At 41.5% G+C, this 25,894-nt stretch overlaps 1 protein-coding gene across 1 annotated transcript in view; it reads right to left on the bottom strand.

The window, feature by feature from the left end:
- Window positions 1–25,894, bottom strand: part of LOC126109592 (5'-3' exoribonuclease 1) — a 196,917-nt gene that overhangs the window by 58,685 nt on the left and 112,338 nt on the right. The window contains exons 21-25 of the mRNA XM_049914630.1: window positions 24,289–24,452; window positions 15,229–15,424; window positions 11,251–11,371; window positions 4,939–5,154; window positions 357–601 (exon numbers count right to left, since the gene is read on the bottom strand). Coding sequence (XP_049770587.1) covers window positions 357–601; window positions 4,939–5,154; window positions 11,251–11,371; window positions 15,229–15,424; window positions 24,289–24,452 — 942 coding nt within the window. The remainder of the gene's footprint in view (window positions 1–356; window positions 602–4,938; window positions 5,155–11,250; window positions 11,372–15,228; window positions 15,425–24,288; window positions 24,453–25,894) is intronic.

Raw genomic sequence — 25,894 nt, 5'->3', positions numbered from 1 at the left:
GGCTACCATGCAGCCCTTCCGGGGGAAAACAACAGAGAGAGGGTAATGACATTGAAACACCACTGGATGAAATATGTTGATACTGTAGGAATTATGTGGAAAAATAAAAAGTCTTTGAAAGCATAAATTATCATTTCCACTATCAGACAGAGAACTTTTCAGACTGCCCTCATACACATGGCTACACAGAGGAAAATGGAAATCTGATGAAAAGAAAAACAACAGATAACTCTACTACCTAATACACAGGTTCACTGATACAATGTGTGTAGTGAGAGACAAATGTCACGATGACGACAATGACGATGACGACATTGATGACGATGGACACGGGTGTAGACGAAGGTGTAGCTTACCACCAGAGGAGGTCCCTGCACAAACGCCACTGCAGGCGGGAACTGGTGCGGAGGCTGCACCTGGGCTTGGCTGTGTGCCGGCCGTTGTGGGGATGTGACGCCCCTGCCGGCTGTCCAGCTGACAAACGCCGAGCCCTGCTGCTGGTTCGGTTGCTGCCGTAGGGGAGACACTGACACGGGGGCTGCTGCCTTCTTCCACGGAGGTGTGAATGTGTGTACAGGTGGTGCCACTGGCAGGTTTGGTCCTGGGGATCAAGTGAAGCATTATGCACTATAGCTTATAATATGCCACAATTGGGTAGTTATCTATACAATTTGTACTTAGCTATGTTCAGTCTCTCTTAAGAATGAACACACACACACACACACACACACACACACACACACACACACACACACACACACACACATGTGCGCGATGTAATGTCACAAATCCATTTGTGACACTGTTTTTTCTCCAGCTGCCAAGCCAATGTATGTGGTAAGTATTTTGTAATTATTTGTTGTGTTTATAAAGTATGAATGTCATTCTTTCTTGTAACTAAAAACATACGGCGTTTTGTTCCTTTTTCTGTTTGTGGCAAGTAACAGAACTATACACGAAGCCTCCACCAACTGAGCTGTGGCGAGTGCCCTGATGCGCATGTGCGTTGAAGACCGTGGCTCTTAGGAGCAGCACACATGCATTATCCCCTGATGTTCTGAGCAATGTTAAAGCTTGTTCTATATTTTTCTTTCTTTGACGTACTCTGGTCGAGATATTCAGTAGTTACATCAACACGAGGCAGTCCGTAAAACCAAGATAGATGTATATCTTTTACACAGTCTCATAATAAGAAAGGCTTCCCATGAGTAACTTATGCTTGCTTTCTGACATAGACTGGCAGTCATGTTAAGATTTCTGGCAACTGAGGAAACATTCCAGTCTTTGGCCTATGCAATAAGAGGTGCAGGAAATACATTATTTATAATAAATAACATCGACTATTGCAGATAATACTCCTATTAAATTAGTAAGAATGTCTCAGAATGTTTTAGGGGAAAAAAAGTAAAGGAAAAGGGGAAGTAGATGGACATGAACCTACAACCTAAATTTTGTTTTAAAAAAATTACGGTGTGGCCTATAATCAAGATTTCTCCCCTCAGATCATAAATTGTGAATTTCAAAGTGATGTGTACACGTATCTTGTGGGTTGAAATTAATATCATTATCAGGTACTGCAGTGTAACATCAGGAGCTCTTAAATAACATCAGCTGGCAAGCTTTCTCCCTTGGGGATGGGTGGCCGATTAAAAACTGCAACAGTGGCACTTTTGTCCATCAGCTGTAATGCTTGACATCATTGTACACAGCTGCTTTCAGGACCACTTGTACATATTTTCACACTACGTTCCCTTACATTACTTACTGTGATCCTGTTTGGTATATTTTTTATTTGGGAATGTAAACAAAAAATTTTACATCACAGCTAGATCGTGTAGCAATGGAAATATTTCAAACTGTTTTTGTAAGCCTGAGACAGCTTTTCACGATTGCAGTTCTGCGAAGATTAGGTAAATTATTTCATTGCATGAATCACCGAACCCACCCATACAAAACTTTAAATTCCTTTGGCAAAAAGTTTCTTTTCCATGCTATTCATTTCCATATGGACCCAGAGCATATTATTGTTGCTCTGTACTGTTCACTTGTTATGTAGGGGTGCCAACATAGTTTAGTGTCTGCACTGAGAATGTAGTTGTAGTACTTAGTAATCTGAGGTATACTGGCTGTTTTATCTGAACTTCAAGCCACAGGATGTGCTTAATGAAAATGATGATAACAAGAACCACGAAGAGAGATAGAGAGAGAGTGTGTGTGGGTGTGTGTGGAGGGGGTGGTGATTCACTCCCAGTTATGTGAGAGCTGAAGAAGGAGAGTGAGACAGACGTAACTCAGAGTACTGCCTAATTGAACTTTCTCGTTAATTCAGCAGTGTGGCCTATATTCGAGATTTATTTTTTACTGTAATCTCATGTCAGAAGTTCAGATGCAGCCTATATTCGCACAAATATGTTAGTCTAGGTAAATTTCATGTTGTGAGGTACGCTGTCTCAAGACATACATATTGTTTCTAACTGTAATACTTATTGTTGTAAACCTTTAACGTAAGTCTAAAACTCCTAATGTGTAGATTACAATAGCATTTTAAATTTTTAAATTTGGTCAATGATTATGAAAAACAAATCTTTGTTGTCGCTGGGGTCTGAGATAGTCTCATAGTAACATAAATTTTTGAATATTAGTATTGTTTTCAAACTGTGACCGACTGTTGACAACAAACTTTGACAGTGAGTAAATTTTTTGTGAGGCTGTTGTCGGTATGCCCAACTTTTTAAAGAGCTGTACGAGAAGGAAGATAAACGTTCAACATCCCGTCAACATCGAGCCCATTAGAGATGGAGTGCACACTCTGAACGTTTTAAGGATGGGGAAGGAATTTGGCCATGCCCTTGTAAAGGAACCATCACAGCATCTGCATGGAACAATTTAGGGAAATCATGGAAAACTTAAATCTGGATGGCAGTACACGGATTTGAACTGTCATCATCCCGAGTCCAGTATGCTAAACACTACGCCACTTCGCTCGGTTTGTCTACAAGATGTTCAAGAGAGGGTACAACACATTATCCTCATTACATGCCTCTACACAACAGTAACGTTCTTCTTCAATGACAAAATACACCTAAATATGATGGCACAGAACTTAATGAATGAAACCAGAAAAGGTTAGGAAATTATTTAACATTTTCATCTCCAAAATATGATATTATCCATAACGCAAAATCTGCAGACCTTACGTGTTTAAGAGAATTTGTAGTATGTGACTTCCATTTCAGATTCTCATCAACATAAACACATAAGAATTTAGGCTATTCTGCTTCATTTATTGATTTTCCCCTCCTGCATTATTTCTAGTTGTGCAATCAGGCCTTGTGCAAACTCCTACTCTTCAGAACTGTTTCTCCCTTTCCCAACTTTGAATAAAATCCTTAGACAACATCCACCTTTATTTATTTCTGTTTTCCTGTTGTATTTTGTTTTTTGCCTTTTTCCAAGTGCTGAAGTTTCTCTTTTAGGATTGAATGCGATACTTCAGTTATAAGGATGATTTCTGCATTGTGTATAGATGACAGAGGGTCATTTGTATTTAATGAGACCAAGAATAGACACAATATTGATCCCTATGGTACACTTGTGGCAATTACTCCCCAGTCAGATGATGCTGTTTCATTGTGTGCACTCCCTGGGTCTCTCAACGTGAAACTCTGCATCCTTTTTGTTTAAGTAGATTCTAGTCAGGCCTTTAAGTACCAAGCAATGTCTACTGCCTGCCACATAATTCTCTGCCTTATGGTGCCACGCAGTTGCGGTACGGAGGGGCGTGTGGTCAGCACACTGCTCTCCTAGCTGTTTTGCAGACTTTCCATACCATGTAGCCACTACTACTGGTTTGAGTAGCTCCTCAATTGGCATCGTAATGCTTAGTGCACCCTGTATCCATACTCTCACCACGGAAAAATCCCTGGCAGCACCCAGAATTGATCCTGAGTTCTCTGTACAGGAGCCATCTACGGTAACTACTCAGCTACAGAGGCAGCCCTTTTTTGATACATCAACAAAAATAATCAATTTTTTGAAAATATAATTAGATACACAGAAACTCTCTCACCAAGCAGTGGCAGGAAAACACACTTGAGAGTTAATGAAATGTGCAAACTTTTAGACCCAGTGCTCCTCTTTCTGGCAGAAGTGTTGAGGCAGAAGGAAGTGGGGTGAAGGAAAAGACTGGCAAAGATTACGAAATGAGCACGAATGAGGATATGTTACCCACAAACTGGACAGGATGAGAAGGAATGACTGAATGCATCATCTGGTGCAGTCCCCAACCATCAGTCTTTCCTTCCCATCCCACCTGTAAGTCTCCCCTGACCCACAGTTCACTCCGTCTTCAGGCCACAAGTGGCCCATCGGGACCATCCGACCGCCGTGTCATCCTCAGTGGAGGATGCGGATAGGAGGGGTGTGTGGTCACACATGGTATTCTTGACCAAAGCCGCTACTAATTGGCCGAGTAGCTCCTCAATTGGCATCACGAGGCTGAGTGCAGCCCGAAAAATAGCAACAGTGCATGGCGGGGATGGTCACACATCCAAGTGCCGGCCAAGCTTAACTTCGGTGATGTGACGGGAACCGGTGTATCCACAGTGGCAAGGCCGTTGTCCCCCTGACCCACAGTTCTCACCCATTTTTCTGTAATTATCCCCATTTCTTAAACCTCGTTAATCTTTTTCCTTTATCCTTCTTCATTCCCCTTCAACCCTTTTGCCACAGGAAGGAGCCACTGGCTCCGTAAGCCTGCACATTTCGTTAACTTTTGTGTTTTCTCCTGCCGCCACTTAGTGAGTAGATTTTTTGTCTATAATTTTAGTCAGACAGGATGAAAGCCAGTTATCAGTGTGATCTCCAATACCATACGATGTGCACTACCACACAAAAATGTAGATGTAATTATCAGTAAGGCCTCTGATCCTGGCTCACCTCCGGAGGGCTGCACGACGGCAGTGGGCTTGCTGAGGGGCTGCAGCTGGCGACGGCGCTGCTGGCGCTCCCCGTGACTCAGGTTGACAAGGGCCGCCGCCGGCAGTGAGTAGCTGCGCTTCTCCGAGCACAGCAGCGACAGCCCACCGGGGAATGCCTCGTCGAACATCACGTCGTGCATCACGTCTGCCTCCTTGTCTCCCATCTGCCGTATACCTTCAGAGATGTACGACAGTGAGGTTTCACTTATTGTCTGTGTTGTATAGCTGAATGTTTGCAAAACACAGTAAATATTCAAACTTCAAACACTTGTTTAAATCCATGAAGCCCTTACAACAGAAGTAGATTGTGCAAATGCTACAAAAATTGTGCAACAGTTGGGAAAACATTGCACAAGCTATAAAATCCTAATGACGACTGGAAAAACAGTGGAGAAGGTACAAAATCTGTGCCAGAGCTACAACAACTACGCAAGAGCTACAACAAGTACACAAGAGCTACAACAACTACGCAAGAGCTACAACAACTACGCAAGAGCTACAACAACTACGCAAGAGCTACAACATAGAGCTACAACAACTGTGCAACAGCTACAACAACTGCGCAACAGCTACAACAAGTATTGTAAACAAGGGAAACTCCAGCATTGGTCATATAAATTTGAAACCATCTTTTTTATTATTGCACACTAATTTCGGTCATTTTCACTGCAAGACTAAGTCCAGTGGACTCAGATAGTCATGCACAAGATATAACTTCAAACATAGGTGTTCATATTGAAGAACATGCAAACTAGCAGATAAGATTCAATTCTTAGTTGGCATTCAAATCTAACCTACTAGTTGGCATGTTGTTCACTATGAACACCTATGTTTGAAGTTACGAGTCCACTGGACTTAGTCTTGCTCTGAAGATCATCATTGAAATCGATATGCAATAATAACTAAAAGGTTTCAAACTTATAGCATCTATGCTGGAGTTCTCCTCATTTGCATTATTTTTTGTGTCGTCATAGTGCACAAATTTCCTAATGAAATCCAATCTCAAGAGCTACAACAATTGTGCAAGAGCTACAACAACTGCACATAAGCTATAACAAACTGTTCAAGTGCTACAAATCATACAAGAAAAAAAGATAATTGTGATCAGTCAAATGAGCAGATGGAAAAAAATGAGTAAACTGTTTATAATTTCAAAAGTAATTGTCACAACTGTTAATACATTTATCCCATTGTGAGATAAAGTGCCTTCATGGAAAAATGTTTGTAGTTGTCAACAGAACCACAACAGTACCCACATGTGCATCTCTTCATCTGTATCAAAAGTCTTCCTTCTGAGCTAAAAGAAGAAGAAGAAGAAGAAGGAAATCACAGGTGGAAAGATCAACATTGTCTGGAGGATGTATAAGGGCTTCCCCATGAAACTTCTGCAGCATTCTGATGTGTCTAAAACAGGTGACTGCCTCTTGTACTAAAAGAAAATTTGGTAGAAATAGCTATCAACATAGAAAAGTGTGTACCAGAGGGAAGGAAGTCACAGAAGCATCATTTCACACCCACAGAAGCATCATTTCACACCAGTAAGATATTATGGTCCAGAAGATTAGTGAAATTAAAAACTGGACAAAAGGAACAGTGTGACCCTCAGCAATAAAAAATGAAAGGTAAGCGGCAGCAGAGATATAAATATTCAAACAAGTTTATAATCAACACTAAAATACATTAAGACACAAAGATATATAGGATTAATTTATGTTGCAGCCAAAGGAGGTATAAAAAGACATAACTCATCCTGCTAACATGTTCCTAATTAAATCTCATACACATTCCAATATAATTTACTCATTACATGGTAGCACAGAACCATACTGAAAGGTTGGAACATTGCATCAATTAGTATCCTCCAGTCTACTACTGAATCGACTGTAAGTGTCTCATGCCTCCCCTGAAGCAGAGCTTGGAACAACTTCCCTTTCCTCAAGACATGTTGCTGATGCTGTTTTCAATCTGAGATAACCTACACTAATCTGAAACTGTTTACTGTGGTCAGGCCTTCATCTCCCTCTAAAATTTTTATCCCCCAGTCTTCCCTTTATTACCAAATTGACAATTCCTTGATGGCTCAGGATGTATCCTACCAATCCATCCCTTCTTTTAGTCAGGTTGTGCCATAAATCTCTCTTTTCCCCACTTTGATTAAGTACCTTATTAATAATCTGACTTGCCCATCTAACCTTCATCGTGCTCTGGTAACACAATTCCAAATGCTTCTATTATCTTATTGTCTGACCTGTTTTCTGTCCATGTTTTACTATCATACAAGACTACATTCTAGACAAATACCTTCAAAGTCTTACTAACACTTAAATTTCTATTCAATATTAACAAATTTCCCATTTTCTGAAATGCTGGCAGACTGACTTAATATTCTCTCTACTTTAGCCATCTTGAGTATTTTTTGCCTATATAGCTAGAATTTCTTTTCTAATCTAGTACCTCCAACACTGGCCAATTTAATCTGACTACATTCTATCACACCTGTTTTACTTTTAAGCCCCTATTACACAATGAACGTAAACCATACACCTATGCACCAGCACCCCCAAGTGTGCATATCTGTAACTACAGGCTGGTTCACATAGACCACATGGAAACACCTGGTGCACATGCATAGTAGATAGTGACAACATGTGAAACGCAAACAGAACTGTCTGATCTTTTGTAAAGTCGTTCATTCTATCGAGTGAAACACAAGGGGGACCGTGTGACATTGGATTGACATTCGTTCAAATTATTTATGTGACTCAAGGTTCCCATTTAAGAAGAAATGTATTAATTGTTATTCTCTTATGTAGGTTACCACTATTCTGAAGCACAGACTCAACAGTTAGTTTTATATTATGACACTTGGTTACAACAAGTATATGTATTTATACTGCATTTTGCACATGGAGGGCTCACTTGTTTTTGGAGCTTTTGCCCTGCCAGCGACAGTAAATCTTCGAATTTGGGCAGAATAATGACGAAAACAAAAAGCCAGACATTGTTGAATTCAACTCTGGCTGGAAATAAGGGACAAAGGCTGGGGATTATATTCACTACTTATGAAAGAACTGAGGCTTGAAGATCCGGATGAATTTAGGAGCTTCATGAGGATGGACATAGCCTGTTTCGAGAAGCTGCTGTCTATGATACAAGATGGATTTAGCAAGTGTGACACAGTCATGAGGGAGGCTGTCTCACATTCTTGAAAGTAAGAATTAAATCATATGCTTATACATTTTATGATCAAACTGGTAAATGCCCCATTATGTTTCAGGCTGGTTGTAAAATTACGTTTCCTGGCTACTGGGGAATCTTTTTAGAGCCTGGCCTTTAGCCACAGAATGGCACAGCCCACCTTTTCAAAAGTTGTTGTGGATATATGCACTGTAATTTGCAACACTCTGAAGGACTGATACGGAAGGGTGCACTTGTGTTATTTTTCCAAGTTTGGAATATATATGTGCTACTCAGTTTTTTGCAGTCCTCGTCTGTCACATTCGACCAAACTGCACTGACTTTCTCTCCTATCACTGCCAGTTTCTCTTTTCTGGCATGCTGAAATAAAGCAAGAGATGCAATCAAATCAAACATGAACTTTCGTAAACTGAGGCATTACGATACAAATTGTAAATCACCGTCTAATGTTATATGCATATTACTCAGAAAGAAACAATTGCCAACGTACTGTATTATGATAGAGCGGGTCATATATACACCTCTCCTCGCTGTATGCCGGAATTAAGATGCTTAAAGTCTCTTCGCTCCATTTCATCTCCAGATACAAAGCAATCAATAGAAAAATTCTTTCATAAACAGCCAGTATAAAAGTCTAATGAAAAAAAGTATTTTTTCTGTATTTATGAAACCTACTTACTGGGGAGGGCAGGGAAGGAGCAGGAGCAGAAAATCTCCAACACAAAAATCTGAAATTAGCCACTAGCTGCCGAACAATAAGAAAATAACAAGCAGAAAGCACTGCGTTACCCCCTTCTGCGCATGCGCAAGTTATCGCTGCCTACTGTGCATGCGCAGATTGACATCAGTTTAGAACTGCTGTCTATTCTGGCGCACAGATAATGTGTCTGCTAATTTTCGTAGATTCACCCGTTCTACCACTAGATGGCTGTCGGGCTAGACCACTACCGTTTGTGGTGGATCATCGTGTAATATTAACTTTATTGGCATTCATCCTACAAACACTCTTCAATCCACCATCTGTTCCATTCAACACTCTTTCAAGTCCTTCGGTGATACTCACTTTGTATCTTCTCCATGGACTTTAACCCCTTTCCAAATCCATCTTTTGTTCAATGTACAGACTGAATAACATCGGGGCAATGGATGGTCACAGCATATCTGCAAGCTGGGATGATGATGGAAATTTTATCACATTCACAGCACTTGCTGGTTGGCTGGTTTATTCTGTGTCATCAGGTCCTGCCTTGGAGACACTATGCAAGCCAAGGAATAAGAATGGCCCTGATATTACCAATGACATCACAGGGAAATTTAAAAAGTTATCTACGAGGGACAGACAAATGGAAACCAAACACCCGCCACAACAAAACCGTGGAATGATTTCATTCAAGAGTAATAACAACACGCATTACGACATCCCACTGGGAGAAGAAGCCATCAATTCCTGTTCTGTAGAGGATGTTTGGCCACTGACAGATCCACAACAGCACCCACTCTTGCATTTCCTCATCAGACTGAAACAGACGTCCATGTGTGTCTTTCCTCAGGTGGTGAAAGATCTAGGCTGTATGGAGGATGTTGCAGTGTTTCCCAGATTACTGAAGCATAGCCTTCATCCAATTGGCAGTGTGGGGCAGGTATTATCGTGCAACAGGATGATTCCTGTCTGACAGTGTTCCTGGGTGGTTTGACTTTACGGTACGTCACCGTTACCGACAGTGTCTTCGTAGTGCTGAGCACCGATTGTCATTCTGCACTCGAGGAACTCAATGAGCAGAGGGGCCCTAAAGTCGAAGGAGGAGGTCATTGTAATCTTACCAGGACTTGTGTGAACAGCTTCAAATTTCATTAGTGGGAGTGATGTGGGATGTTTTCACTGTTGGCATTGCCTGCCCCTACACTGCCAATCAGACAAAGGCTAGAATGAGATTTTCACTCTGCAGCGGAGTGTGCACAGATATGAAACTTCCTGGCAGATTAAAACTGTGTGCCGGACCGAGACTCAAACTCGGGACCTTTGCCTTTCGTGGGTCAAATTCTCTCAAACAGGAATCAATCAACTCATTCTCCAGTGGGATAAATGCCTTAATGTGTGTGATGATTACTTTAGAATGGAACCATTCCACAGTCCTGTTGTCGTAGATGTTCGATTTTCACTGACTGCCCCTCATATATATTCAACTGGTACCTGTTAAGACAGACCATTTTAGATATAGTCTGAATTAATGTATCTGTGATGTTCTGAATAATAAGCAAACTTTGTTACGGAAGGTCTTTGTAAATGACAGTACAATACACATGTTGTTTATGAGAAGCACTGTATTTATTTCGAGAATTTTATGTTGGACTCTGGTCTTAACTTCTAGTGTTAACTGCAGCACTTCAAGAAAGAACATCCGACAAGACACTTACTGGCAAGGGTGATGAAATAACAAGGTGAGCAAATGAACAATAAGAAATTGTAGTCTCAGAGCAAACTTGACATCATTACTCAATATCATGCTAATGAAGCAGTGGAACATCGCGTTCTCTTCACAACTACTGCTTCTCTTTCACATCTTCTGGTTCCTATAACTGCAGTTAGGTTTCTGTACAAATTGTAGACAATATTTTGCTCCCTGTATTTTATTCCTGTTAATTCAACATTTCAAATATTGTATTCCTGTAAACACTGACACTAGGAAATCTTTCACTAAATCTGCAAATGTTATAAATGATGGTTTGACTTTCTTCTATCTGCCTCCTAAGATAAGTCATAGGGCCAATAAATGCCTTGTGTTACCGTAACTCTCTGATACCGAACTGACATTCCCCCGAGACTGATTCTAAAAGTTTTTCCATTCCTCTGTAAACAGTTCATCCTACACGTTATATTCTTGCTTTTTCTTCTTCCCGCTGGCTCTCAATGAAAAAATTTTTATGGACTGTAAAGCTGTCACTTATTTACTTATTTATTTTTTATTTATGTATTATTTAGCCCTGCTCCAGTTTTTCCTTTCTGTCTCAAATACTGTTGACATTATAAGATTTTTGTTGAATCTCATATTATAATTCTAGTTTATCACCTTACCTATGATGGTCCCCCTGAGGCCGAGGGGCACCGTGTAGCCCTCCCGCACATTTATGACTCGGTCCAGTAGACTGTACGTGGCCGTCGTATCAGGCGCGAGGTTCCCGTCCTGAAGTTCGTGCTTTAAACAGATACACATGTTACTGAAGCAAACTCACCTCAGGTTTCTTTCATGGAATGTCACGACTTGCACAACAGCTGTATCTCAGTGTACTACAAACAATCAGTTTTAGTCAGATAACGGACTGCGCTCAGGTACAAAATATCGCTTACAGAACATATATCAGAACATGACAAATGTATCTACAACAATGCTAAAGGCCGTAAAGAATTTGACTCACACATAATGTAAAAAGTTAATGGGGTGAAGCAGATGGTTGTGTCTATGTGATCTTTATGAAAAAAAGATGTAAAGATGACGCAATGAGCTGCAGACAGGCATAACAAAAAGACTCGCACACACAGTTTTTTGCTAAACCTTCCTCAGAAAAGAAATGTGCATACATGCGCGTGTCTCCCCCTTTCCCCCTCACACACACACACACACACACACACACACACACACACACACACACACACGTGGAGGGGGAGGGGGAGGGAGATAGGGAGAGTGGGAGGGAGATAGGGAGGGTGGGAGGTGAGGGGGAGGGAGAGTGGGATGAGAGCGAGAGGGGGATGAGAGCGAGAGGGGGATGAGAGAGAGAGGGGGATGAGAGCGAGAGGGGGATGAGAGCGAGAGGGGGATGAGAGCGAGAGGGGGAGGAGAGCGAGAGGGGGAGGAGAGGAGAGCGAGAGGGGGAGGAGAGCGAGAGGGGGAGGAGAGGGGGAGGAGAGTGGGAGGAGAGGGGGAGGAGAGTGGGAGGAGAGGGGGAGGTGAGGGGGAGGAGAGGGGGAGGGAGAGGACGGGCATGGAGATATGTTTGCAGCTCATGTTGATTTTATGTAAGTACGACACACAAACACATGTAAATTTATTATTCCCATTTCTCTTATTTTCAGACCAAAATGTAAAACTTAATGTTTATGCCCATTTTCAGACACAAGACTTTCCTCCATGTGAAGTGACAGATGCATCACATCACAACAGTATCAATGATATGCCAGCCACTCACGTTTCACTGTCTATCCATCTATTTTACCTAGTATTTGCATTTAAAATTCCTTAGTGTGGCATAGAAACAACTGTAAAATACAAAGGATTGAAATAATCTCTTCTTCTTCTTCTTCTTCTTCTTCTTCTTCTTCTAAAAAAGAATTGTATTGACCAACTAGGATCATGTTAACAACTTCAGTTCCTCTTCTTCCTTTGTTGTTGTTTCCTATTTTTCCAGTATTCCCTCATTTTCTCCCCATGAAATCTCTTCCTTTCTTCTGTCCATGTTGTTAACGATTTTTTATTTCTTCTGCTTTGAAAGCCTTCCAAATTTAGTATTTAATTTTTAAAACAGTTTCTTTCTGCTATTTCTGATTCTTTGATGTTTCTTTCTAGATTTTTCCTTACTTCTCTAATCCATGCTGTTGTCAACTTATTCTTACAGAAATATAGGAGTATTTGTTTTGTTAGTCTGTTTCCATCCATCCGGTCGAGATGTCCGTGAAAGGTTAATCTTCGTTTGGCCATTACTTCAGATATTTTCTCTATATTTTTGTAGATCTCCCCACTACTTCTTATTTTCAAACCATCTGCAGTTTTTATTGCACCCATTATTTTTATAACAATCCTTCTTTCCAGTATCTCTAGTCTGTCCATCTTATAGTTCATCGTTAGGCATTCATTCAGATCCATATAAACATTCTGGTTGTACCACTGTGGGGTAGTGTTTTAGTGTTGAAATAATCTACTTATTCAAATTTTATTTGCTGGTTTTATGCTTGACTTTCCTTCTTTTATTTCTTTTGTTTGCTGTAACGAATCACTAAACGCAAGTAAATGAATGAAAAACCATAAAGAAGTCTTTATGAATTTAATATTCACTAAACCAAATTAAACCATAATGATGTGTTGGATCAGTTACATATCATCATTGATTATTTCAACCATCTGCAGACAAATAAACAGCATTGATATGTCAAGGATTTTACCTCACATTATTCTGCAGCAACTTGAATCAAGAATTTGCACGAGGAAACCACTTCAGTTCTTTGTTACACAATATTCTCATCAGTGAAACTTAAACCTATAGGTGATGTAGTTAATGCTCGAAAATTCTGCTTGTTGCATACATCCCTTAAATAGGAATTCTATAGAGTTTCCTGCCCTTCAGACCTTCAAAAGCGCAGCAGAGAGAACAATATTGCAGCATTATTTCAGTGGAAACTTCCGAAATATGTATCATTCCTATGCTAAACATGAACATGGGGACCTAATTTGGATGGGAGTGTCACGTGAAGTGCTTAAAGCCAATTGTGAACATCAGATGGCAGCAAGCCAGGGGGAAAAAAAAGGCCATATATTCCATAAACAGAGCTTCAGTTTGCAAGACTTATGAATTTTTGGTGCCCTATACAGGTGAAAGTGTCGACATTTTTGTCTTGTGAGCTTATCTGTATACATGCTGAATGGAACTTATGACAAGAAAAGCATATGATAATTTTCTGTGGAGCACTCATACGTGTCCACAAAATACAGGGTGAGCTACCGGAAACACATTTTTTTTTTTTTTTTTTTGATTCACTAGTACATTCATGTCCGTGGTGGGAAGGAGATGGCACAGACTATTCATTTTGGGACTATCCACCATTTCAGCAGGAATGAAACTGTGACAACAAAAGATTGAGAGTTTGCATACAGTATGTTTGTCCTAAAAGCCATTGCAACATGGCAGATACTCTATTGCCATTTCTGTCACACAGCTCCGAGTTGAAATACAATACAATACTGAGTTTGCAATGCCCGGTTCTGATAAAAAAGCAAGGACACCTGAAAACATCGTCATTGTGAGAGAGGCAGTCATCAGAAGCATAAAAAGATCGACACATTAATATGCACTCCATCTACAGATGAACTGGGAGTCTGTGAGAAAAAAATTGTTACAACTAAATTTACAATTCCATCTGTATAAAATGCTGGTGGTTTAGCAGATCAAAGTTACAGACTTCCAACAATTAGACAACTTTGCTGTGTGTATTTAGATGACCTATGAGGATGATCCAAATGAAATAGTGTTTATGAGGAATGAGGTACATTGCTAGTTAAATGTTTCAATTAACAAACAAAACTATCACTTTTTGGGCCCCTAAACAGCTTCGAGGTTCATTAAAGATCTCTTCACTCCTCAAATGTGACTGTTTGATGTGCCATACCTGCTATCGATGTTCTTAACTGAACTTTATTTTTTGAGAATGTAATAATAGTGACTATGAACACTGAACATTATGTACAAATGCTGAACATTTTCTTTCAGCCAGAATTACGGAGATGGTAAATAAACATGCATAGTGTTTATTTTCAACAATATTATTATGCAACACTGCACACTGCAAATGCATCCATGGCAATTGTGAGTAACATTTCCCCCGGATGCCTCATTTCTCATTTCGGTGACATGCTGCAGCCACCAAGATCACCATTCTTGTCTGCTCGTGACTTTTTTTTGTGGGAATATTTGAGAAGAGCTTGTCTATGTTACAAGCCCCAAAGTTTAATCGAGTTGAAAGCTGCCACTAAAGAAGAGATGGGCTTGACTGACCAATGCTCATTGCACCAAGCTGTGAGTAACTTCTGGCATAGACTTAAAAACTGTGTTCAAGAGGACACCTGCCTCTTGGATGACAAAATTTTTTATAAGTGATCATGCAAATGAAACAGCAGTTGTTTAGCTTTGATTTTATACAAATGCTGTTTTTCCTTAACAATTAACATATTACAATTTGAAAACCATATGTTTCCTATAAGTCAACCTGTATTATTTCCACTACAACTGAGGATCTGCCTCAATTGAACATTTGTGTGTACACTTGTTATCTGACCTGACTTACCCTGTACAGAAGCCTCGGTTTCACATGCATGCCAACATTCTTGCTTGCTAACTTCTTTGCCTGGTGGGCATCCACGATCTCCATGAGCATTTCACCGACTTCCGGTTCCAAATACTGTGATCCACAGGGCCTCCGTTCAACAGACGAACAGTGCTGGTTGCGGATCCACATATTTATTTGTGAAACATAGTTCCAGCTAGTAGAGAGAATGCAAATAGGACATGAGTTTTGAGCCTTGCTTGCTTTGAGTGTTAATTTGGGAGTGTAATTGTTAGGAATTCGACATAGTAAAGCACAATGTTGCAAAAAGAAACATTACACACTAAATAATATGGACTGAATTTTGTAAACACTTTCAAAGAAGGAATCTTCACAGAGGAACTCCAAAAGTAGGAGGATATATTTTGTAGTAAATTCGATCAAAGAATTTAGAAAGCTTGCACAAAATACACATTAGGGAAACCATCCTCGTGGACCAAATCAAACAATGGAAAATCCAGGATGGAATGTAACAATATTATGAGAAGGAAAGTTGCTACTCACCATACAGCGGAGGTGCCGAGTCACAGATAGGCACAACAAAAAGACTCTCACCATTATAGCTTTTGGCCATTACGGCCTTCGTTAACAACACACACACACACACACACACACACACACACACACACACACACACACACACACACACACGTGCGGGCGCGCAACTCACACACACGACTGCAGTCTCAGGCAACTGAAACCACACTGTGAGCAGCAGCACCAGTGCATGATGGGAGTGGCAACTGGGTGGGGTTAAGGAGGAGGCTGGAGTAAGGAGGGGGAGGGATAGTATGGTGGGGGTGGCGGACTGCGAAGTGCTGCAAGTTAGACTGAGGGCATCGGAGAGGTGGGGAGGGGGGAGTAGTGGAAAAGAAGATAAATAAAAACACTGGGTGTGGTGGTGAAATGACGGATGTGTAGTGCTGGAATGGGAACAGGGGAGGGGCTGGATGAGTGAGGACGGTGAGTAACAAAGGTTGAGGCCAGGAGGGTTAAGGGAACGTAGGATGTATTGCAGGGACTGGTGGAAGAAAGGAGCTCTCAGGAATGACACTGTCCCAAAGTTATTACTATATCTCGCTCGATCTGCCAGATACATTTTACAAAGAACAGATAAGATTAATATAAATCACAATAAATGTTTGGAACTTACAATATGGAAACAAATAATATCGGTTATTACATTACAATTATGTCAGGGAAACTACATTACTACATTAAATGGAACAAAAATAACAATAATTGAAGACAATTAATTACACAGTGACATTAAGATTATAGAGTCATTTCCTAGCATTGTCTGAAAACTTGTGGAGTGACATCAGAGAGCCGTCTCTGAAACCATGAATGTTACAAATCAGAAGATGGTCCATTGTTTGTACCTCACCACAGTCACAACACCAATCGTCTGTATAGCCCCATTTGGTTGTTTGCTGTCTGTATCGTCCAACTCCCGTGCAAAGCCTGTTTAGGGCCAACCAGTGTTTCCTGTTGAGATTGAAGCCTTCAACCGTTTTGGTTGGGTCGTGGATTAGGTGATGGTTTTCCACGATGCCTCTTCTCAGACCCTGCCATGCATTCTCCCATTCAGCATTGAGACCCTCTGTGCCCAATGTTCTGCTCCAGGCAATTTGTTTACTGGACTCGAGTCTCGTGGGTCCTCCCATGTCGGCATGTATAGGTAGCCTTGGGTTTGCTTCAATTTTTTCTACTATGTCCTGGGATGCTTTCTCTCTACGTATGGAAGCAGAGCAATGTTTGCCAGCACCAGAAGCCAATCAACGGGGGTTGGCCTGAGAGTACCGGTGACGGTTCTCAGAGTGGCAGCATTTAGTTGTATATCCACTTTTTGGCGTGCGGGCTTCTGCTCCAGACTGGGGCACAGTATTCTGCAGCGCTGTACACCAGTGCCAGTGCAGCAGTTCATAGAGTGGCAGCATCACAACTCCAAGTGGTGCCTGCCAGTCTGTTGAGCAGGTTATTTCTCGTCTTAAGCTTTTGGGCAGTATCAGTTAAGTGTTGTCTGAAACTCATGCTGCGATCTAGCTTAATACTGAGATATTTTGGGAAATTCTTGTGGCTTTACCATTTACAACCAGGCGCAGTTCCCCTCCTTGCTGTTTAGATGCATGACTGTGCTTACTGCTTTTGTCACATTGATTTTTAGATGCCATGTGTCATAGTATTTTTTCAGTGTAGCTAGATCTTCATTTAGTGTTGATTCCAGGTTTTCAAACGAGATACTTTGTGCTGTAATAGCTAAATCATCTGCGTAGGCAAATTTACGTGAGTGCAGATCAGGCAAAGCTGCTATATAGATGTTGAAGAGCCAGGGAGCTAAGACTGATCCTTGCAGAAGACCTTTTTTAGGGTATGGCACTTGCTGGTTTCACCACGTAATTTGACCCTGAACTTCCTTTCGCTCAGCATGTTGTTCATGAGCTTCAACGATGTTTTGCATTTGACTATCTTTGCCAGTTTTAACATAAGACCATTTAGCCATACAGTGTCGTACGCTGATGTCAGTTCAATGAGAACTATTCCCGGCTGGGTCGGAGATTTTCTCCGCTCAGGGACTGGGTGTTGTGTTGTGTTCATCATCATTTCATCCCCATCCGGCGTGCAGGTCGCCCAATGTGGCGCCGAATGTAATAAGACCTGCGCCGTGGCGGCCGGACCTGCCCCGCGAGGGGCCTCCCGGCCAATGACGCCAAACGCTCATTTCCATTTCCATCCCTGTTTTCTTCTTTTCCTGAAAGCCTCGTTCATTGTGTGTGGTAAGTGCCAGCACCCGGTCGCAGCAGCTTCTTCCTTGTCTAAAACCTGCTTGCTCCACTGGTAGTTGTTCCTCCAGTACTGGTTTAAGTCTTTCCAACAGTATCCTTTTGAACAGTTTGTAGGTTATGCACAGACTGTTCGAAAGGATACTGTTGGAAAGTGAAAATTCTCCAGAGAAAACTATAAAATTATCAAAAAGAACGGTTTGCTATAGTTTACCTTCAGGAAGAATGTCAGTACTTCCAATGGAACCATTTGAAGGTATGTGCAGTATCCCACTGAAGGCGCAGAAGAGATTGCCACATGACTAAAGATAAGACAGACAAGAATTGCAGATGACACACGCCACTGTCTGGCAGCACAGCAAGTGCAGGCTTCTGTAGCCACTGTTATCTCCACTAAAATGTTTCCAGATATGTGACAGCTTTGTAGTGTTGCCTTTCAGACCAGTGTTTCAGCCACTGTTGCTAGCACCTTCTTCAGGGTGCTATAATTATGATTGGGCCACTGCTGTATTCATATTGTCATCATCATCATCTTGGACAGTTTCCAGCCACTGGCTGGGTCTGTCGGGAACACAAGCCTCTCCATCGTGTTCTGTCTTTCCACCATTCCCCCTCTTCCACCTTCGTCCAGTTCTCTCCTCTTCTCGTCACACATTCCTTCACTCCCTTCACCCATCTATCTCTTGGTCTTCCTCTGGGCCTCTTCCCCTCCAGTTGCAGATCAAACATCCTCTTTGGAATTCTTCCCTCATCCATTCTCTTCATGTGTCCATACCACTGCAGTCTTGATTTTTCTATCCTGTCCTGTACTGGTTCCTCCTTTAGTCTCTCCCTCACATACACATTTCGCAATCTGTCTCGTCTTGTTGCACCCAACCTGCTCCTCTGGAACTTCATTTCGCTAGCCTGTATTCTACTTTTGTCGCTATTGTGCATTACCCATGTCTCACTTCCGTATGTCAATATGGGGACAAAGTAGGTTTGGTATATAATTCCCTTGGATTTCTGTGGCACCTCCTTGCTCCAAATAAGCCCCCTAATGCATTTGTAGAACTGCCCTGCTTTTCTGCACCTTTCATTTATTTCCATTGCGTTTCCCCCCTTACTTTCAATCACGCTTCCCAGGTACTTGAAGTTCTCTACCACTTGTAGTTTTTCCCCTCCACAAGTTATATCCACATTTGGCCTATTCGTCTTCCTTGTTGTGACAATTATTTCACTTTTCTTTGCAGAAAAATGCATTCCATATTGTGCTGCCATTGTTTGTACATAGTCTAATTTAATCCTGCTCACAGTGTTAGTTTGCCAGGGCTATTACTGAACTACATACACATACATCCACGATGACCAACAGATGTAATAACTTCAGTTACTCTTAATTCTTTGGAGTCTCCTATTTATACAGTAGTTCATCTCCCCCTGATGTTGTCTATTCCTTTCTTCTGCGTATGTTGTTGCAGTTTTATTATTTTTTCTGGTTCAAAAACTTTCTCAATTTAGTATTTTATTCTTTTAGTTGTTACCTATTCTCTGATTTTATTTTATTCTATTTCTTGTCTTATTTTTGCAATCCATGTTATCTTTTACTCCTTTTTTCAAGAAGTACAGCAATGTTTGTTTCTTAGCCTAGTGTCACTTATTCAGTAGAGGTGCCCAAAGATGTTTTTCTTTCTGTATATTTTTGTAACACTCCTCATTACTTCTTCCTATCCCATCCTCTGTTGTTTGTACTCTACCCATTGTTTTTCTATTCATGCAACTTTCAACTACCTCTGTTCACATGTTTTAGTGGTAGCAGCTTTATTTTAATTTCTGTTGGCTGGCATTGGCAAATGAAGGGCAAGTAAGTTCAATGACTTGGCATTTTCGTCCCAAGGTGTTCAGTGGTAGCCGAGACAACTCAGTGGGTCGTGTGTTTTTGGATGCTATGGTTACTGCAGCACTAGACAGGACAGTCTCTGAGTGCCATCAATCCATAGGCTGACTACTACAGGCTGCAGAAATGATGGCAACTTATATTTATCATTGCAGTTCTTGTAGGCAGGATGCATCAAATTTTAAATTTCCACTATTTATCTTTCTCTAGCAAATAAGAGGCTGCATGGTTACTATGCAAGCTTCCTGGATCTGAGTAGTTTTGCTTGAATCAGTGCCGTGTTCTGCCACGACTGACTTCTTGTGTTGTCGGAATCCTATATGCTGACCATATAGCGTTGGGTATGTGTTAACATGACTTCCTGCCTCACCAGTATGTACTATTCTGCACTCACAGCTAACTTCACAGACTCCATGCATGTGCAGCTTGTCAGTGCATCCTTCATGGAGCCTAGCACATCTTTAATTTTCTTGTTTCTTTAGTAGACTGACTTGATGCCAACATGCATATACATCAAACTAACACATTAATACCTCTCCCCCTGGAATATGATGGAACTGGGCAAACATTTTCTGGGCTAGTGCTGCATGTACGAAAACATTAAGCATATCTTACTTTGGTTTACTGATGTGGATTTGCCTTTTTATACTCCATGAGGCTAAAAATCTGCTAACAAGAGGCATATTTCAGAGCTGACTCACTTATTCTTGTTCTTTGATGAAAGTTCAGGAAGGCAGCTTCATACAATATCAAGATGTAACTTATCTGCCCGTTATATTCCAGTATTCCTGTGAGTGTTAGTCAATGTCAACTACTTCCTTAGAAAGTGTTGTCAATGGATTTTTCTTTTGTTAATAAGTTTGTATGAATGAAATCTAGGTAATATAGAAGCAGCTAAAGGGAAATATGTTACAATAATAAAACATGGTGTGGTATTAAGCCATAATTTATGTGTAAATTGAAGACAAAAATAATACGCATTAACAAATGATTTGAGAGCCAAATAAGGAGATAAAACATAGGTGGTGGAAAAAAAATACCACCCTGTCACAAACAGTTCAAGTTCAAGCAAATCAATACTAGAAGGCACCTCTCACTCTGTGGATTTGCATGAGTGTTGGAAACAGCTGCTTGGGCAAAATTTGTATTAATTTTAAAACCAAATATCATTCTGCAACTTCATACAGTTAGAACAATTTAAGTGCCAACACCTACATGCTGCTTTAATAACACAAATCCCCATTTGGCTTTACTGTGTTCTTCCTCTTACTTTACTTTGTAGTTGCTTTAGAAGCTGCCTGCATAGTCGTGCATGTTCAAGTGCCACTTCCAGGAAGGGCAGGATGGGGAAGTGCAGTGGTCCCAGACTGAATCTGCTGGGCAGATTAAAAATGAGGGTTGGTAAGTTGGCCAGCCTGTATGTGGTTTTTAGGCGGTTTTCCACATCCAACTACACTCCTGGAAATTGAAATAAGAACACCGTTAATTCATTGTCCCAGGAAGGGGAAACTTTATTGACACATTCCTGGGGTCAGATACATCACATGATCACACTGACAGAACCACAGGCACATAGACACAGGCAACAGAGCATGCACTAGTACAGTGTATATCCACCTTTTGCAGCAATGCAGGCTGCTATTCTCCCATGGAGACGATCGTAGAGATGCTGGATGTAGTCCTGTGGAACGGCTTGCCATGCCATTTCCACCTGGCGCCTCAGTTGGACCAGCGTTCGTGCTGGACGTGCAGACCGCGTGAGACGACGCTTCATCCAGTCCCAAACATGCTCAATGGGGGACAGATCCGGAGATCTTGCTGGCCAGGGTAGTTGACTTACACCTTCTAGAGCACGTTGGGTGGCACGGGATACATGCGGACGTGCATTGTCCTGTTGGAACAGCAAGTTCCCTTGCCGGTCTAGGAATGGTAGAACGATGGGTTCGATGACGGTTTGGATGTACCGTGCACTATTCAGTGTCCCGTCGACGATCACCAGTGGTGTACGGCCAGTGTAGGAGATCGCTCCCCACACCATGATGCCGGGTGTTGGCCCTGTGTGCCTCGGCCGTATGCAGTCCTGATTGTGGCGCTCACCTGCACGGCGCCAAACACGCATACGACCATCATTGGCACCAAGGCAGAAGCGACTCTCATCGCTGAAGACGACACGTCTCCATTCGTCCCTCCATTCACGCCTGCCGCGACACCACTGGAGGCGGGCTGCACGATGTTGGGGCGTGAGCGGAAGGCGGCCTAACGGTGTGCGGGACCGTAGCCCAGCTTCATGGAGACGGTTGCGAATGGTCCTCGCCGATACCCCAGGAGCAACAGTGTCCGTAATTTGCTGGGAAGTGGCGGTGCGGTCCCCTACGGCACTGCGTAGGATCCTACGGTCTTGGCGTGCATCCGTGCGTCGCTGCGGTCCGGTCCCAGGTCGACGGGCACGTGCACCTTCCGCCGACCACTGGCGACAACATCGATGTACTGTGGAGACCTCACGCCCCACGTGTTGAGCAATTCGGCGGTACGTCCACCCGGCCTCCCGCATGCCCACTATACGCCCTCGCTCAAAGTCCGTCAACTGCACATACGGTTCACGTCCACGCTGTCGCGGCATGCTACCAGTGTTAAAGACTGCGATGGAGCTCCGTATGCCACGGCAAATTGGCTGACACTGACGGCGGCGGTGCACAAATGCTGCACAGCTAGCGCCATTCGACGGCCAACACCGCGGTTCCTGGTGTGTCCGCTGTGCCGTGCGTGTGATCATTGCTTGTACAGCCCTCTCACAGTGTCCGGAGCAAGTATGGTGGGTCTGACACACCGGTGTCAATGTGTTCTTTTTTCCATTTCCAGGAGTGTAGTTGAATACTGGGCTGGTACTCGAGTACTGCCTCAGTTACACATTTCGCAAACAAAACTTTTGCTGACACACACACACAAATAGCACTATACACAGACAGTTGGGATACACATATTCCGTCCCAGAGGGGAAAAGGGGGAGGGGTTTCATGGGGTGGCACCAGATAGGGTGTCCAGCCACCCTTTAAACTAGCCATGGCACATATAATGATAACCACGATGACACAATTAAAGTAGAAAATGAGTTTTGCTATTTGGGAAGCAAAATAACTGATGAAGGTCGAAGTACAGAGGATATAAAATGTAGACTGGCAATGGCAAGGAAAGCGTTTATGAGAAATTTGTTAACATCGAGTATAGATTTAAGTATCAAGAAGTCATTTCTGAAAGTATTTGTAAGGAGTGTAGCCATGTATGGAAGTGAAACATGGACGATAAAAAGTTTGGACAAGAAGAGAATAGAAGCTTTCGAAATGTGGTGCTACAGAAGAATGCTGAAGATTAGATGGGTAGATCACATAACTAATGAGGAAGTATTGAATAGGATTGGGGAAAAGAGAAGTTTGTGGCACAACTTGACCAGAAGAAGGTATCGGTTGGTAGAACATGTTCTGAGGCATCAAGGGATCACCAATTTAGTATTGGAGGGCAGCATGGAGGGTAAAAATCGTAGAGGGAGACCAAGAGATGAATACACCAAGCAGATTTAAAAGGATGTAAATTACAGCAGTTACTTGGAAATGAAGAAGCTTGCACAGAATAGAGTAGCATGGAGATCTGCATCAAACCAGTCTCTGGATTGAAGATTACAACAACAACATTAATTATGTGACCTTTCAAAAGCTTATATTTTTCTTCTTGTCTGAACTGCTTATCATCTGTGTTTTGGATACATACAGAACTACACTACAGACAAATACCTTCAGAAAAGACTGCCTAACACTTAAATCTGTATTTGATCTTAACATATTTCTCTTCTTCAGGAATGCTTTTCTTGCCATTTCCGATCTACGTTTTACATCCCCTCTAATTCAGCCATCAGCAGTTACTCTGCGGCTCAAATAGCGGAACTCACCTATTCTTTTTATTGTCTCATTTCCCAATCTAATTCCCTCAGCATCACCTTATTTAATTCGACTACATTTCATTATCCTCATTTTGCTTTTGTTTATGTTCATCTTTTATCCTCCTTTCAAGAAACTATCCATTCCGTTCAACTGCTCTTCCAGTTCCTTTGCTGTCTATTAGAGAATTACAATGTCATAAGCAAACCTCAAAGTTTTTGTTTCTCCTCCCTAAAAAACATTACTACATATTTCTTTTAGTTTTTAATTATTTCTATGTTATTATACAAAAGATGAGATATTCTTGACCATTTATTTCTTTGCTTTAAATTTTTTGAGGCATCTACTTCTCTTAATACCAGCAAGTATAAATAAAAGAGGCAGCTGTTACACCAAAACTTAATGCTAGAAAGTATCACTGATTTTATCTTACTCTTTCCCAGGGAAGACATCACTAGCGACAAAGCAGTCATTGCCAACATTTGACGTGAGGTACTGAAACAAATCCGGAAACTCCCTCACGTATGCTGCCACAACATCCACTGCACGTTGACTGTACAACCAGGTCGTACCTTCTTTCCGTGTGTAGCCGGGAACCTGGAGTTGAGAAAATTTGAAATTAATAAATAGAATTATTCTCAAACATTTTATGTCATAACTGTTTCCAAAGGGGGGCGGACACAGAGAGGAAGTGATAAGCAGATAGGCACAGAGAAAGGACGATGGAAAAAGTTATCTTCCAATGCTTTAATCAAAATGGGACAAGTAGGGACCTTTGCTGGGGAGAGGGAGGCACAGGATGGGAGGGGTTAGTGAAAGTCAGTGGGAATTAACTGTGTACGAGTGTATTGGGTAACTGGAAAGGACCAATAGAAGCAATAATGGGGGATGATTTGGTGAAAGGTTAAAGCAACTGAAGGCACAAGAAGGCAAAATGAAATAATAGTTATGTGAAGAGGTTGGAAAACCACAGGCTTGTTTAGCCCTTGAGCTAGCTTTCGACATTTATAAAAATATCTTCTTCAGAAGGAGTGGGCCTTGTTACATCGCATAGCGGTAAATTACACTAGCTGAAGCTGAGTGGCTCTTGTCATATATAAAACTGACATAAAAACCAGAAACATCACAATGCCGTGATTTAAGACAACAACCAGATTACACTCAGCATATGTCAGAATAAATGCATAATTGTATTTTCCAATGGTAAAAGCTCTTGTATACATTAAATTATAACAGGAATCCAAAGAATAAAATATTTGCATAACATAAGTATTTTATAAATATCAAAACCTAAGTTAAGGGCTAAATAAACCTTTGGTTTGCAACTGGTTGGCTGATTTTTTTCAACCTCTTCAAATTTATACAGTTGCTGAATCGCACCCATGTTTAAGATTTTGTAATAGTTCTGTGTTGGAAGAAACTGAATGCACAAAACTGGTGTCGTCTGGGTAGGTGAGAAATTGCCACACAAAACACTCAAGTGAGACCATTACGACAGGCTGGTGTCGACAATGCGACACAGGTTTCAGGATATGAATGCAGAAAGTGTGTAATCATATGAGGGAATGACGAGGAGGAAGTACAAAAGTAATTAAATGTTTGGTTAAAAACTGTGAGTGAGTAGATCTTAAAATTTAAAGCAAAGAAGTGTGTGCTGGCACTCACAACAGGAAAAAAGGATACTGGGTGGAGAGCAGCTGTAAAAGGTGGAAAGTTTCAAGTACTTGGGCAGTGTAACACAGGAAAATGGAAGAAATGACAATGATAAGTGAATGTTCAATGCAAGCCAACAGCTGTCTGAGCGATGTGAGGGAAATGAAATGGAATACAGAAGTTTTCCTGAAAAGTAAGAAGGTGATACATCAAACATATTACACTGCATGACAAAAAAAGTGAAGCATTTGGTCAAATATCAATGTACTCACCAAAAGCAGTAATGTGAATGATTAGAATTATCTGAGACAGAAAGTCAATTAGAGTACATTAATGTTGTTAGCAGGCCTGGTAGGTATTTATGGAGCACGAATAGCATCAGATGT

This window comes from Schistocerca cancellata, chromosome 12, assembly GCF_023864275.1.
Source record: "Schistocerca cancellata isolate TAMUIC-IGC-003103 chromosome 12, iqSchCanc2.1, whole genome shotgun sequence".
Taxonomy (NCBI): domain Eukaryota; kingdom Metazoa; phylum Arthropoda; class Insecta; order Orthoptera; family Acrididae; genus Schistocerca; species Schistocerca cancellata.
The sequence above is the reverse complement of the archived record's forward strand: the minus strand, read 5'-3'. Positions and strand labels throughout refer to the sequence as shown.